Below are 14,462 nucleotides of genomic sequence, written 5' to 3' on the forward strand. Positions count from 1 at the left end.
GCAGAGCAGTAGATGTGATCTATATGGACTTCAGTAAGGCATTCAACAAGGTTCCCCATGGAGACTGATTAACAAGGTTAGATCTCATGGAATACAGGGAAAACTAGCCATTTGGATACAGAACTGGCTGAAAGGTAGAAGACAGAGGGTGGTGGTGGAGGGTTGTTTTTCAGACTGGAGCCTGTGACCAGTGGAGTGCCACAAGGATCGGTGCTGGGCCCTGTAATTTTTGTCATTTACATAAGTGATTTGAATGCGAGCATAAGAGATACAGTTAGTAAGTTTGCAGATGACACCAAAATTGGAGGTGTAGTAGACAGCGAAGAGGGTTATCTCAGATTACAACAGGATCTGGACCAGATGGGCCAATGGGCTTAGAAGCGGCAGATGGAGTTGAATTCAGATAAATGCGAGGTGCTGATTTGGGAAAGCAAATCTTAGCAGGACTTATACACTTAATGGTAAGGTCCTAGGGAGTGTGGCTGAACAAAGAGACCTTGGAGTGCAGGTTCATAGCTCCTTGAAAGTGGAGTCGCAGGTAGATGGATAGTGAAGAAGGCGTTTGGTATGCTTTCCTTTATTGGTCAAGAGTATTGAGTACAGGAGTTGGGAGGTCATGTTGCAGCTGTACAGGACATTGGTTAGGCCACTGTTGGAATATTGCGTGCAATTCTGGTCTCCTTCCTATCAGAAAGATGTTGTGAAACTTGAAAGGGTTCAGAAAAGATTTACAAGGATGTTGCCAGGGTTGGAGGATCTGAGCTACAGGGAGAGGCTGAACAGATTGGAGCTGTTTTCCCTGGAGCATCGGAGGCTGAGGGGTGACCTTATAGAGGTTTACAAAATTATGAGGGGCATGGATAGGATAAATAGGCAAAGTCTTTTCCCTGGGTCAGGAGTCCATAACTAGAGGGCATAGGTTTAGGGTGAGAGGGGAAAGATATAAAAGAGACCTACGGGGCAACTTTTTCACACAGAGGGTGGTACGTGTATGGAATGAGCTGCCAGAGGATGTGGTGGAGGCTGGTACAATTGTAACATTTAAGAGGCATTTGGATGGGTATATGAATAGGAAGGGTTTGGAGGGATATGGGCCGGGTGCTGGCAGGTGGGACAAGATTGGATTGGGATATCTGGTCGGCATGGACGGGTTGGACCGAAGGGTCTGTTTCCATGCTGTATATCTCTATGACTCTATGGTTATGGATGGTGCACTGGGCCTGGGGTTAAGTTCAAGCCAAAAGTAGCAAGTTAAAAGGTAAATTTGCTGCAGTCCTACAAAACCCTTAGGGCTGTTCTCCCATTCGAGAGAGATGGCTGATGGTGGTTTAATCTGAGAGTCACTACACCCCGGGCCAGGAGAGAGGTTGCGAAGGAGAGTCTTGTTGGTATCACATCCAGCCAACTGAGCCAAAGGCAGCATCCCACAGGCACTAAGAAATCAGAAAATCACACCTTGCTGACGTTTCTAACATCAGCATCACACAGCCACTTAGAGATCAGAAAATCACAGAAGTACCTTACCCCTTGCTCACTTCCCTAAATTCCATTTTTTTTGCCAATTAAAATCAAAAATGCTTTGCAGCAGGACACTGATGTACTCTTTGAGTCGATAAAATGAGGAGCTGGAAAAACACAGCAGGTCAGGCAGCATCAGAAGAGCAGAAGAGTCGAGTGAGTACCCTTCATCAGGACCAGCTCCGTATTTTATTGCCTCTGATTTCCAGCATCTGCAGTCCTCACTACCTCCAAGTAATTTCTGAAGTGCATTCACTGTTTTGTCAGGAATGTAACAGCCAATTTGTGCATAGTACGTTCCTACAAACAATAATGAGATAACCCAAAGGCAAAAGCCAGTAAAATTAACCAGTAATACTGGGAAATAAATGTACTGGTCATATCGAAGCTCCAATTTGAAGTATACAAATTGAATCGGACGGATTTATCCCACTCTTCATCATCTAGACTCAAAATGTTAGCCTGCTCTCTCTCCTGTGGATGCTGTCTGACCTGCTGTGATCTCCAGCAGCTTTCGTTTTCAGTACACATTCCAGTACCAGCAGTAATTTGCTCCTGTCGTACATATCACCTGCCAGTTTTATTGGTGTAACATGATTAAAAAATGCATACTGTTGACTGGTGTTTGAAATTGTTAAACTCCAAGCCATGCTAAAGCACAGAATGTGTCACCAAACAAACTGCAAACAACCCTAACTTGGATTGTGACAATTTAACTCACCATCTTTCCGTACAAACACATCCTTCTGAATTTCATTCTCTGTTGTGTTTAAGGCTTTCACCAGGACATCAAAGAAGGTAATATTTCGAATGCTATCGACTTCCTCAGCTGTAAATAATCTAAATTGAAACACACACAAAAAGAAATGCCAGTGAACTTACCATTATCACAGCTCAAAATCTTTTCGAATTACACAGGCATGTTGACAAAATGGCCAGGTTTTAGGATTAGTAAACATGACCTAATAATCCATTTGGCATGAAGTCAAATTCCACGGCAGTGTTCAAGTATACTTAAGTAAATAAATCTGGAATTAAAAAGGCAGGTGCTAGTATTCGGAGCTATTTAACTATTGGGGCGCTACGGTGGCTCAGTGGTTAGCACTGATGGGTTCAATCCCATCCTCAGGTGACTGTCTGCGTGGAGTTTGCTCATTCTCCCTGTGTCCATGTGGGTTTTCTCCAGGTGCTATGGTTTCCTCCCACAGTCTAAAGATGTGCAGGCTAAGTGGATTAGTCAGGCTAAATTGCCCGTCGTGTCCAGGGATGTGTGAAGTGGCCATGAGAAATGCAGACTTTGAGGGTGGGGGGGGGGGGGGGGGGGTGGGTCTGGCTAGGATTCTCTTCAGAGGGGCTGACATGAACTTGAATGACTTGCTTCCACACTGTAGGGATTCTATTAACTGTAAGATTGTTGTTTTTAAAAATAGAACATCTAGTTCACTAATGTCCTTTAGGGAAGGAACTCTGCTATCCTTACCTGACTTAGCCTACATGTGCCTCCAGACCCATAGTGATGTAGCTGGAGGCCTCCAAATGATCTCTTTCTCAAAGGCAATACATTTCAGCTCTGCCAATGATGCCTATGTTCCAAATATGATGTTTTATTTAAGCAAAAGTTTTGAGTAGATCTAGTGAAGCCACACACATGAAAATAAAAGAGATGTGGTTGAGCATCTTATCTGACTGGATTGACTGCCCAGGATTACTATTCACTGGAGGGTCAGCCTGGATATTTTGCACCACTGTCTGGACTGGGGCTTAAATAAGCTTGAATTTGACTTTGTATGCAAAATAATTATCCCAGCCTTCCATCAGTCATAAAGTCAGAAGTGAGGATGTTCACTGATGACTGCACAATGTTCAGCTACTCCTTAGATAATGAAGCGATCCATGTCCAAATGCAGCAAGGTCCAGGTTGGGTCTAACTAATGGCAAGTAGCATTCATGCCATGCAATGACCATCTCCAACAAGAGGGAATCTAACTATTAACCCATGATGTTCCAATGTAATTTTCATCACTGTATCCCTCGCTATCAACATCCTGCAGTTTACAATTGACCAGAAACTGAACTGAGTCAGCCATATAAGACCATAAGACATAAGAGCAGAAATTAGGCCATTCAGCTCATCACGTCTACTCCTCCATTTAATCATGGCTGATATGTTTCTCAAACCCATTCTCCCACTTTCTCCCTGAAACCCTTCATCCCTTTGATACTCAAGAGCCTATCTATCTCTGTTTTAAATATACTCAATGACCTGGCCTCCACAGCCTTCAGTGGCAGTGAATTCCATAGATTCACCACTCTCTGGCTGAAGAAGTTTCTCCATTCTAAAAGAACCTCCCTTTACTCTAAGGCTGTGCCCTTAGATATATACCTATTGTGGCTACAACAACAGGTCAGAGGCTCGGAATTCTGCAGTCACTTCCTGCCTTCCCAGTGTCTGTCCATGAGTCAGGAGTGTGACGGAATACTCTCCTTTTTCCTGAATAAGTGTTGTTCCAATAACATTGAAGGAGCTTGTTACCATTTGGGACAAAGCAGCTCCCTTGTTTGGACTACATTCACTCCATTTCCCACTGACGCAATTTGGCCTCAGTGTGTACCATCTACTGCATCGACTCACCAAGGCTCCTTTGACAGCACCTTTAATAAACATTATGTCTGGAAGAAGGGCAGCAGATGAGAAACACCACCGTCTGCAAGTTTCCCTCCCCTTCTCCAGAGCTGTTAGTAACAGGCAATAAATGCTGGCCCAGCCAATGATGCCCATATCCCATGAATGAACATGGACAAGGAACATGGGATGACAAGTTCATTGGCCTTTGCTGCTGCTAATGTAGTGAGATCAAGAGAATAGCTTTGCTGGTAACAAAATAGTGACACTGGATTCAGCATTGGCTGGAAAGGTTAATGAAGCTTTGTACAATGACCGTCACCTCCCCAGCACAATGCTGGCCCCCAGCTTTCGAAATGTGCAATATTATCTGTGCTATTTCGTTTGCGTTATTAAGGTCCAAAACACTGAAACAGTAGAAGAAACATCTAAGGTAAAGCAGGAGGAAAGAAAATTTATGTAGTGCCTTTTGCCCTAAACAAAACACAGCTTTCCAGCTGTGTTAACTCGTCTATATGTGATACTTGGTCTATATATATTAACTGTATATATATGTGTTACCTAGTCTATTAACTGGTCTATATGTGTTACCTGATCTATCTATATATTAACTGGCAAATTGTGTTAACTGATCTATATGTGTTAACTGGGTTATATTTATTAACTGGTCTATATATATTAACTGGTCTGTATGTGTTATCTGGTCTATATTTATTAACCGGTTGAAATGTGTTAACTGCTCTATGTGTGTTAAGATTACCTGGTCTCAAACTGGATAGATTCACATTGTGAGTCCTGTGGATCACTCATTCCAGTAAGCAATGGGAGAGTTTATGGGGTGAAATTGGACAGTGACACAAAGGAGAGGCATCCATGTTTTGATTAGATTCGCTACAGTGTGGAAACAGGCCCTTCGGCCCAACAAGTCCACACCGATCGTCTGAAGAGTAACCCACCAAGACCCATTTCTCTCTGACTAATGTACCTAACACTATGGGCAATTTTGAATGGCCAATTCACCTGACCTGCACATCTTTGGACTGTGGGAGGAAAGCCACGCAAACACGGGGAGAATGTGCAAATGCTACACAGACAGAGGCTGGAATCGAACCTGGGTCCCTGGTACTGTGAGGCAGCAGTGCTAACCACAGAGCCACTGTGCCGCCCCTGTCAATGACCGTCACGTTCAGCGTTCATGTACAGTTGTTAATGAAACCACGTATCATGTGCATTTGGGGACCATTGTGATTCTGCTCATTATTAGCCTCTGCTCATTTTCAGTTTCACCAACATACCAGCCAAAACACTCCAAGGTGACAGACAAAGACTAAATGAGAACACAGGCTGTAATTAAGAAGGCAAATGGAATATTGTCTTTCACTGCTAGAGGGATGGAGTTTAAGGAGGTTATGTTGCAGCTGGTGAGGCCACACCTGGAGTGCTGCGTGCAGTTGTGGGCTTCTTTGGGAAAGGATGCACTGGGGTTGCAGAGGAGGTTCACTAGGTTGATTCTGGAGTTCAGAGGGTTGACTTATGAGGAGAGACTGCATAGACTGGGACTATACCCATTGGAATTTGGAAGAATGCGGGGGGGGGGGGTTGGGGACGAATTTATAGAAACTTAAAATTATGAAAGGAATAGATAAGGTAGAGGCAGGGAGGTTGAAACACTGGCAGGTGATACTAGAACTAGGGGGCATAGCCTCAAAATAAGGGGGCGCAGATTTAGGACTGAGTTAAGGAGGAACCTCTTCACCCAAAGGGTTGTGAATCTGTGGAATTCCCTGCCCAGTTGAGGCTAGCTCGTTTAATTTTTCAGACAAAGATAGATTTTTGAACAGTAAAGGAACTAAGGGATATGGTAAGCGGGCAGGTAAGTGGAGCTGAGTTCATGAAAAGATCAGCCACAATCTTATTGAATGGCGGAGCAGGCTGGAGGGGGGGCCAGATGGCCTACTCCTGCTCCTGTTTCTGATGTTCTTCTTATAATTGGGACTGACAGGCAATGAATGAGTGAATTGGAAATGGAGCAATGGAGGAAGCTATCAGTCCGGGACAGGTTAAAAAGAACAAAACAATCACTAGAGTCAGCTGTGGTTGATTGAGTTCTTGCAGGGAGTTGACGATAATCCTCCCTTCATCAGTTAACTGGACCCGCTCCAGATCCTCCCATCTCGCCTCCATCAAGTAATCCTTACAATGCCTGTCAAATTGCCAAAAAACATTTTAAAGTATTCAGTCTGGTCTGTAACGTACTTTCGATGGTCGCTGTGCAGAGATAGCTATCTAACCTCCTCATTTCGTTTGCCTTGCCTTCCACAGCCTGCGTTAGGGAGCCCTTGTGGCAACGTTTGGAGCAGATCTCGCCCTTCACTTCCAGAGACTGGCTCCGAAAGCAAACAGAGTTCAGTCATTTCAAACAGCAGGGATTTTCTTTTCCCCTACATAAACTCTAAACAACACCATGCAACAGAATTCCTGGGCTGGGTGCTGGCAGGTGGGACTAGATTGGGTTGGGATATCTGGTCAGCATGGACGGGTTGGACCGAAGGGAGTGTTTCCATGCTGTATATCTCTATGACTCTGTGCTTTTGTTGCAGCAAGTAAGCAACAATGCAAGTGTTGGCAGTAGAGAGCTCATACCCATTCTGATGATTTTCGAACCAGTATCTGTCTCCGTCTCGTATGCGTTGGAACTGCTCGACGATGATTTGAGTAAAGAGTTCTCCTGGCGCCCCATCACTCTCCAGCAGTCCACCTGGCCACAATTCGAGCTCAGATATGTCGCCATATTCCTGGGCCAACTTACTGAAGAGCTGTGGCACAGTGAAAAGGAAATGAGCCAAACCCAAGCGTTTCAGCAATTTGGAATGAGTAAAAAAAAAATTGCACAGCATCAATTCCAATTCTTTCCTAATTTCTCGCCAGTGTGCTAATAGGAACTCTGCCCAGAGCAGGAGAAAGTGATGACTGCAGCTGCTGGAGATCAGAGTCAAACCGTGTGGTGTTGGAAAAGCACAGCCAGTCAGGCAGCATCTGAGGAGCAGGAGAGTCGATGTGCGAGACCTAATTTATGTCCAAAACGTTGACTGCCCTGCTCCTCAGATGCTGCCTGACTGGCTGTGCTTTTCCAGCACCACACTTTTTGACTCTGCACAGAACAGCTTGCATTTACATAGCACCTTTAACAGAGTAGAATTATCCCAAAGTACAAAGATGTTATCAAAAATAATCTTACAACAAGCCACATAGAAATATACAACACAGAAAAGGCTTTTCGGCCCACTGAGTCTGTATCACCAAATCTACACTAAGCCTACACCAGTCAAAGGTAAAGTCACCATAGTCTTACCAGACCACAGGGCTGTTCTCGCATTAAAGAGAGGAAGAGGAAGACGACTGGTGGTGCTTTAATCTGGGGGTCACCACACCTCAGGTGAGGGGAGAGGTTGAGAAAGTGGGACCTTCATAACCAATGGAGGAATTGAACCCACGCTGTTTGTGCAAGACTGCATTGCAAACCAATGGCTCAGCCAACTGAACAGCACTTGGCCCTGACCCTTAAGGAGGTCTTTGTAGGACATAAACAAAAAAGGGGTTGTTGGAAAAGCTCAGCAGGGGTCTGGCAGCATCTATGAAGAGAAATCAGAGTTAACGTTTCAGGTCTGCTGGCCCTTCATCAGAACTCCGCTGACCCGAAATGTTCACACTGATTTCTCTTCACAGATGCTGCCAGACCTGCTGAGCTTTTCCTGCAACTCCTGTTTTGGTTTCTGATTTACAGCATCTGCAGTCCTTTCAGTTTTTCTTTATTGGCCAGGTTACATGAAGCAAGAGCCCTCTGCTTCTGATGCGAGTGTACAGACCTGCAAAGATAACCCCATTTGTCTCTGAACAGAGGCTCCCCGACCTGAATAGGAACGACCAGACTGTTTTGCTTCTGTTTCAGGTTTCTCAGCACCCACAAAGCGCCGTTGTCAAAGTGGTACCATGAGTTTGGGGGGGCATCACTGTGAAATGAACTAACCTCCTGTTTCTCGGCTGTGGGCTGAAGGTCAGTCCAGTTGTTAATTGGTGCAAGTTGGAAGGCGCGTCTCACAGTGTTAAACGTTGGGAGACCATTATCCCGGGCACGATGGATGGTGAGAGCCATCAGATCAGATCGAGAGAATCTCTGCGGCCCGTACATGTAGTCTGAACACAGTTGCACAATTTGTTAATAAACCATTGTTTCTGAAAATTACTCGACATTACATTGTTGATTGTGGGTTTTAGATAACTCTCTTTCTGTTCACAGTCTTATAGTATGGAACCAGGCCATTCGGCCCACTGAGTCCACACCAACCCTCCGAAGAGCACCCCACTCAGACCCACTCTCCAAATGCTATTCTCCTATATTTCCCATGGCCAATCCACCTAACCCACACATCCCTGGACACCATAGGCAATTTAGCATGGCCAATCCATCCTAACCTGCACATCTTCAGACTGTGGGAGGAAACCAGAGCACCGAGAGGAAACCCACACAGACATGGGGAGAATGTACAAGCCCCACACAGACAGTCGCCTGAGAGTGGAATTGAACCCGGGTCCCTAGCGCTGTGTGGAGCAGTGCTAACCACTGAGCCATCACACCACCCTATCAGCATCAAGATTTCCTGACCACCTGAATATTTAGCATGTATTAAGTCTCCCAATATTTCACCCCAGCTTCACATTCAAGTCTGAGATAGATAGATTTTTTTAATTAGTGAGGGAATCAACAATATGGGAAAAAGGTAGGGAAGTGAAGTTGAGGATTCTCAGGTTAGCCAATGATCGCATTAAATGGTGGAGCAGCCTCGATGGGTTGAATGGACGTCTTCTGCTTCTACATCATATGGTCTTATGGTTAGCTGCAGTTACTATCAATCTAACTTTGTCCCCAAGTTGCTGGATTGCAGACTGAACTCAGGAACTGTTGACTTGGTCTCCATAGCACTGACCACTGAGCTGCATGGCAGCATTAGAATGAAAAAACTCTTATTCTCTTCACAAAGGTTGAAAGCATTCCCTCTACAGTGTAGTATGGCACCCACTGCTCCTCTCCATCTCACTTTGTCTTCATTCGTCTCATTTTATTCAATGAATGTAAGTTTTGTTAAAGCTTTTTGGCTTGCATCCAGAACAATTTGCAAAAAAGCAAGCCAGTGTCGAGTGGAAATGACATCAATGCTGCATGTGAAGTAAATGCTGCACTCTCATATGGACAAAATATTGTTGCTCCTTGAACTGGTATTCTTAGAAAGTGTCCTGATGAGTGCAAGACAAGAAGCTGTGACAAAATGTGGCATTTTTCAGTAATACTTAAGTTCTGAATTCCCACATGATTAACTAATTTTACAAAGGGAGAGTAAAAGGTAAGTCCAAAGTCACCGAGATTACAAACATACAGTGATTGGAGTCATACAGTTGTACAGCATGGAAACAGACCCTTCGATCTGACTTGTCCATGTCAAACAGATATCCTAAATTAATCTAATTTCATTTGCCAGTATTTGGCCCATATCTCTCCAAACCCTTCCTATCCATATACCCATCCAGATGCCTTTTAAATGTTGCAATTGTACCAGCCTCCACCACTTCCTCTGGCAGCTCATTCCATACAACATCACCCTCTGCATGAAAATATTGCCCCTTATGTCCCTCTTAAATCTTTCTCCTCTCACCTTAAACCTCTGCTCTCGAATTTTGGACTCTCCCACACCAGGGAAAAGACCTTGTTTATTTACCCTATCCATACCCCTCAAGGTCTTATAAACCTCTACAAGGTCACCCCTCAGTCTCCAATGCTCCAGAGAAAATAGCCTCAGTCTATTCAGCCTCTCGCTATAGCACAAGCCCTCCAAACCTAGCAACATTCCTGTATATCTTTTTTGAACCGTTTCAAGTTTCACAACATCCTTTCTACAGCAAGGAGACCAGAACTGCACACAGTATTCCAAAAGTGGTCTAACCAATGTCCTGCACAGCCTCAACATGACCTCCCAACTCCTATACTCAATTAAATGACTAATAAAGGCAAGCATACCAAACACTTTCTTCACAATCCTGTCAACCTGCAACTCTACTTTCAAGGAACTATGAACTTGCATCCAAAGGTCTCTTTGTTCAGCAACACTCCCCAGGACCTTACCATTAAGTGTATAAGTCCTGCCCTGATTTGCTTTTCCAAAATGCAGCACCTCACATTTATCTGAATTAAACTCCATCTGCCACTCCTAAGCCCATTGGCCCATCTGATCAAGATCCCCATTGTAATCTGAGGTAACCCTCTTCGCTGTCCACTACATCTCCAACTTTGATGTCATCTGCAAACTTACTAACTATAGCTCCTATGTTCCCATCCAAATCTTTTATATAATTGATGAAAAAGGAACAAAGAATTGGAACAAATGAGCGATAATAGTAAGCAATATTATAAACAGTACAGCACAGGAAAGGGTCCATTGGTCCACGATGTTGTGCCAAAACTGATACCAAATTAGATTATTCCCCCTTCCTGTCCTTGATCCATATCCCTCCATCTTGCATATTCATGTGCTTATCTAAAAGTCCCTTAACAAACCTATCGTACCTGCCTCCTCCACCACCCCTGGCAGCATATTGCAGACTCCTACCACTCTGTGTAAAAAACTTGTCCCTCTCATCTCCTTTGTATTTTCCCCCTCTCACCTTAATGCATGTCCCTTAGATTTAGACATTTCAACATGGGAAAAAGGTTCTGACTATCTATGCATCTCATCATTTTACAAACTTCTATCAAGTCTCCCCTTGGTCGCTCCAGAGAAAATATACTGAGTTTTTCTAGCTCTCCTTATAGCTCTAATCCAGGCAGCATCCTGGTACACCTCTTCTGTACCCTCTCCAAAGCATCCACATCCTCCCAGTAATGTAAGTGTAGTCTAAGGGGCGGCACGGTGGCTCAGTGGTTAGCACTGCTGCCTCACAGCATCAGGGTCCCAGGTTCAATTCCAGCCTCAGGCGACTGTCTGTGCGGAGTTTGCTCCGGTTTCCTCCCACAGTCCAAAGATGTACAGGTCAGGTGAATTGGCCATGCTAAATTGCTCATAGTGCTAGGTGCATTGGTAAGAGGGAAATAGGTCTGGGTGGGTTACTCTTCGGAGGGTCGGTGTGTACTGGTTGGGCTGAAGGGCCTGTTTCGGGCACTGTAGGGAATCTAATCTAATCTAACCAAAATCTTATAAAGTTGCAACATGACATCCTGACTCTTGAACTCAGTTCCCTAACCAATAAAGGCAGTAGGCTACTTCTTGTCTTACACCATCCTCTGTGATCTCCGTAGTATAGAGTGTGGAAAGATCAACACATATAATGATTTCGTTGTTCAGTATTTCCCAGGAGCTGAAAAACTACGCCATGTTCTTTGTGACCTGCAACACATTATCAATGAGGATGAGCACCTCACCAAGACCTTCCCCACACCTCCACTACTTGTCTTTAAACAACCGCCAAACCTCAAACAGATAATTGTTCGTAGCAAGCTGCCCAGCTCTCAGGACAACTCCATACAATCCTGTCACGGTAGATGCTGCAAGACGTGTCAGAGTGTGGACATAGATACCACTATTACGTGTGGGGACACCTCCCACCTTGTACATGGCAGGTACTCATGTGACTCAGCCAACATTGTCTATCTTATACGTTGCAGGCAGGGATGCCCGGAGGCATGGTACATTGGGGAAACCGAGCAAAGGCTACGACAACGGATGAATGGGCACCGCACAACAATCAACAGATAGGAGTGTTCCCTCCCAGTTGGGGAACACTTCAGCGGTCCAGGACATTCGACCTCGGACCTTTGGATGACCATCCTCCAAGACGGACTTCGGGACAGGCAGCAGCGAAAAGTGGCCGAGCAGAGGCTGATAGCTAAGTTCTGTACCCATAGGGAGGGCCTCAACCAGGACCTTGGGTTCATGTCACATTACAGGTGACCACTATTACACTATACACACGCATAGATACTCCTACACACACACACACTCTCACACACACAGTATACACACATACACACGGACATACATATACACAGATGCGCACACAGACACCCACACACACCCTTACAGACACACACACTCTCACACTCACACATGCACCAGACTTAAGACACGCTACACTCACTACACACACACACACATACACTTTTTCACACTCACAACCTCCAACCCAAACACACACAAGCACAGACAAAGACCCACATGCACACATATATTTTGTGGGGTGAATTTGTACTTTCAGGGTTACATTGTACTTTGCTCAAACACTGCATGCATTCATGTAGAACTCTGAGCTCAAAGACTGCATGAATTCATGTAAAACTCTGTTATCTCACTTTTTAGATTAGAATCAATCTAAACATCATGGCATAGACAGAGAACACAGGGGGCCAACACCTTCAACATATTGTCTAGCTATCACCATTGTTAACAGCTAACCTGAGAATGCAACCTTTTAGAAAAAAGTTTTGTGATTTACACATGAAAGATGTGAAACAATCATGGCATTCAAACAGATGAAAGGCTTAACAGACAATCAATTTTCCAATGTATAATTTCAGTTATATCACACTGTAAATTTTTGCTATAAATCCTGTGTGTTAGGATTGAGCCCTCCACTACCACCTGATGAAGGAGTGACGCTCCGAAAGCTAGTGTGCTTCCAATTACACCTGTTGGACTATAACCTGGTGTTGTGCGATTTTTAACTCTAACCACATATAATGAGTTCTGTTGAAAGAAAAACAATGTCCTAATTCATTTTATAATTAGTTCTTAATAATTGCCCGTTAGATTTATGGCACTGTTGCAATGTTGATGAGGTGTGTTGTAATCCAATCAGGGATTCAAGTCGTTATGGCAACATACACTTTTACACGCATGTTGCAGTCCAGAGGTTTGAATACTGATGGTACAATTGCAGTTCCTTTCCATTACAATGGCTGACCCAGAATCTCTCACTGACTATCACTGGATTGTCTTGAAAGAATTTGGTAAACAAAAACACTCAATAAACAGATCACCTCTGAGATCTTCCACAATAATATTGTCTGCTTTCTCAGCGATTTGAGATGCCATCCCAAAAATCAGTTCCTCCATATCAGTTCCGGTTTGAAGATTTGCCTTCTGAAAGAAAAAACTCAATTAACCTTCCAACCTTCTGCACTCTTTACAACTTCAACAAAAACCTGTTGAAAAGGCAGAGAGCATCTTCTAAGGATTAAAATTTATATCATTCATTTAGAGTCATAACATCACAGAGCTGGACAGCACGGAAGCAGACCCTTCAGTCCAACTCGTCCATGCCAACCAGATATCCTAAATTAACCTAGTCCCATTTGTCAACAATTGGCACCTGTCCCTCAATTATGTCATTGAATGTTTTTGTGCCTGACTAAAGTAATGTTCATGGTTGAGCAATATCTTGCAATTTTTAAAATATCTATTCACAGGATGTGGGCGTCCCTGGCAAGGCCAGCATTTATTGCCCATCCCTACTTGTCCTTGTTCAACTGTCGGAGAGGATGGTTCTGACATTCTTTTTAAAAGACCGAAGACACACTTCTTCTGTTTGGGGATTGGGCTGTGTCCAACACAGGTCGTATCACTGACGACAGTTGGTAAGTCTTTATTAAGTTTCAGTTTGAAAATCCTGCTCCCCAAAATACGAAAACAGGACACGGAAAGGCTATAAAGACCTGCTGAAAGCAGATAGCCACATTTAACAATGACCTATGTACCAGCGACACAATCACTTGGTGAAGTGCATCAGGACCAGCAAGGTAAGTGACAGGAGCACTGTTCAACCACAGAATAGACCTAACTCAGAAGAAGGCCATTTAACCCATCCCATCCATGCCAGCTCTCTGCGAAAATGATTTGGTGAATCTCACTCCCCTATCTTTACCCCCATGGCTTCACCAATTTTCTCCTTATAGATAATTATTCAATTTCCTTTAGAAAGCCACAACTAAGTCAACTTCTACCGCAGTCTCAAACAGATTCTCTCCACTTGCCATGTAAAACAGTTTCATCATGTCATCTCTGGTTCTGTTGTCAATCACTTTAAACCAGCGCCCTTGGGTTCCGGAACTTTCCGCCACCAGCAACAATCTTTCAATGTACACTCTGTCCAGACTTCTCTTGATTTGAAGAGCTCTATCAATCACAGCACAAAACGAGGCCATTGGCCAAATGCATCTACACCAGCAAACCATTGGGCAGAATGATGAAATGCCATTCTCCTGCCTTTTCCCTGGACT

General features: G+C 44.2%; 1 protein-coding gene across 3 annotated transcripts in view; it reads right to left on the minus strand.

Annotated features, from left to right (window-relative positions):
* The window catches only part of duox (dual oxidase), a 91,175-nt gene that overhangs the window by 50,805 nt on the left and 25,908 nt on the right, over positions 1-14,462 (minus strand). For 2 of the 3 annotated variants that reach the window (XM_043680278.2, XM_043680276.2), the window contains exons 11-14: positions 13,224-13,326; positions 8,169-8,335; positions 6,785-6,957; positions 2,240-2,358 (exon numbers count right to left, since the gene is read on the minus strand). In XM_043680278.2, the coding sequence (XP_043536213.2) occupies positions 2,240-2,358; positions 6,785-6,957; positions 8,169-8,335; positions 13,224-13,326 (562 nt within the window). The remainder of the gene's footprint in view (positions 1-2,239; positions 2,359-6,784; positions 6,958-8,168; positions 8,336-13,223; positions 13,327-14,462) is intronic. The other variant, XM_043680277.2, reaches the window with a different exon arrangement.

The sequence above is a fragment of the Chiloscyllium plagiosum genome, unplaced genomic scaffold (assembly GCF_037043375.1).
Source record: "Chiloscyllium plagiosum isolate Xiang-an unplaced genomic scaffold, Cpla_swu_hap1 HiC_scaffold_42, whole genome shotgun sequence".
NCBI lineage: Eukaryota > Metazoa > Chordata > Chondrichthyes > Orectolobiformes > Hemiscylliidae > Chiloscyllium > Chiloscyllium plagiosum.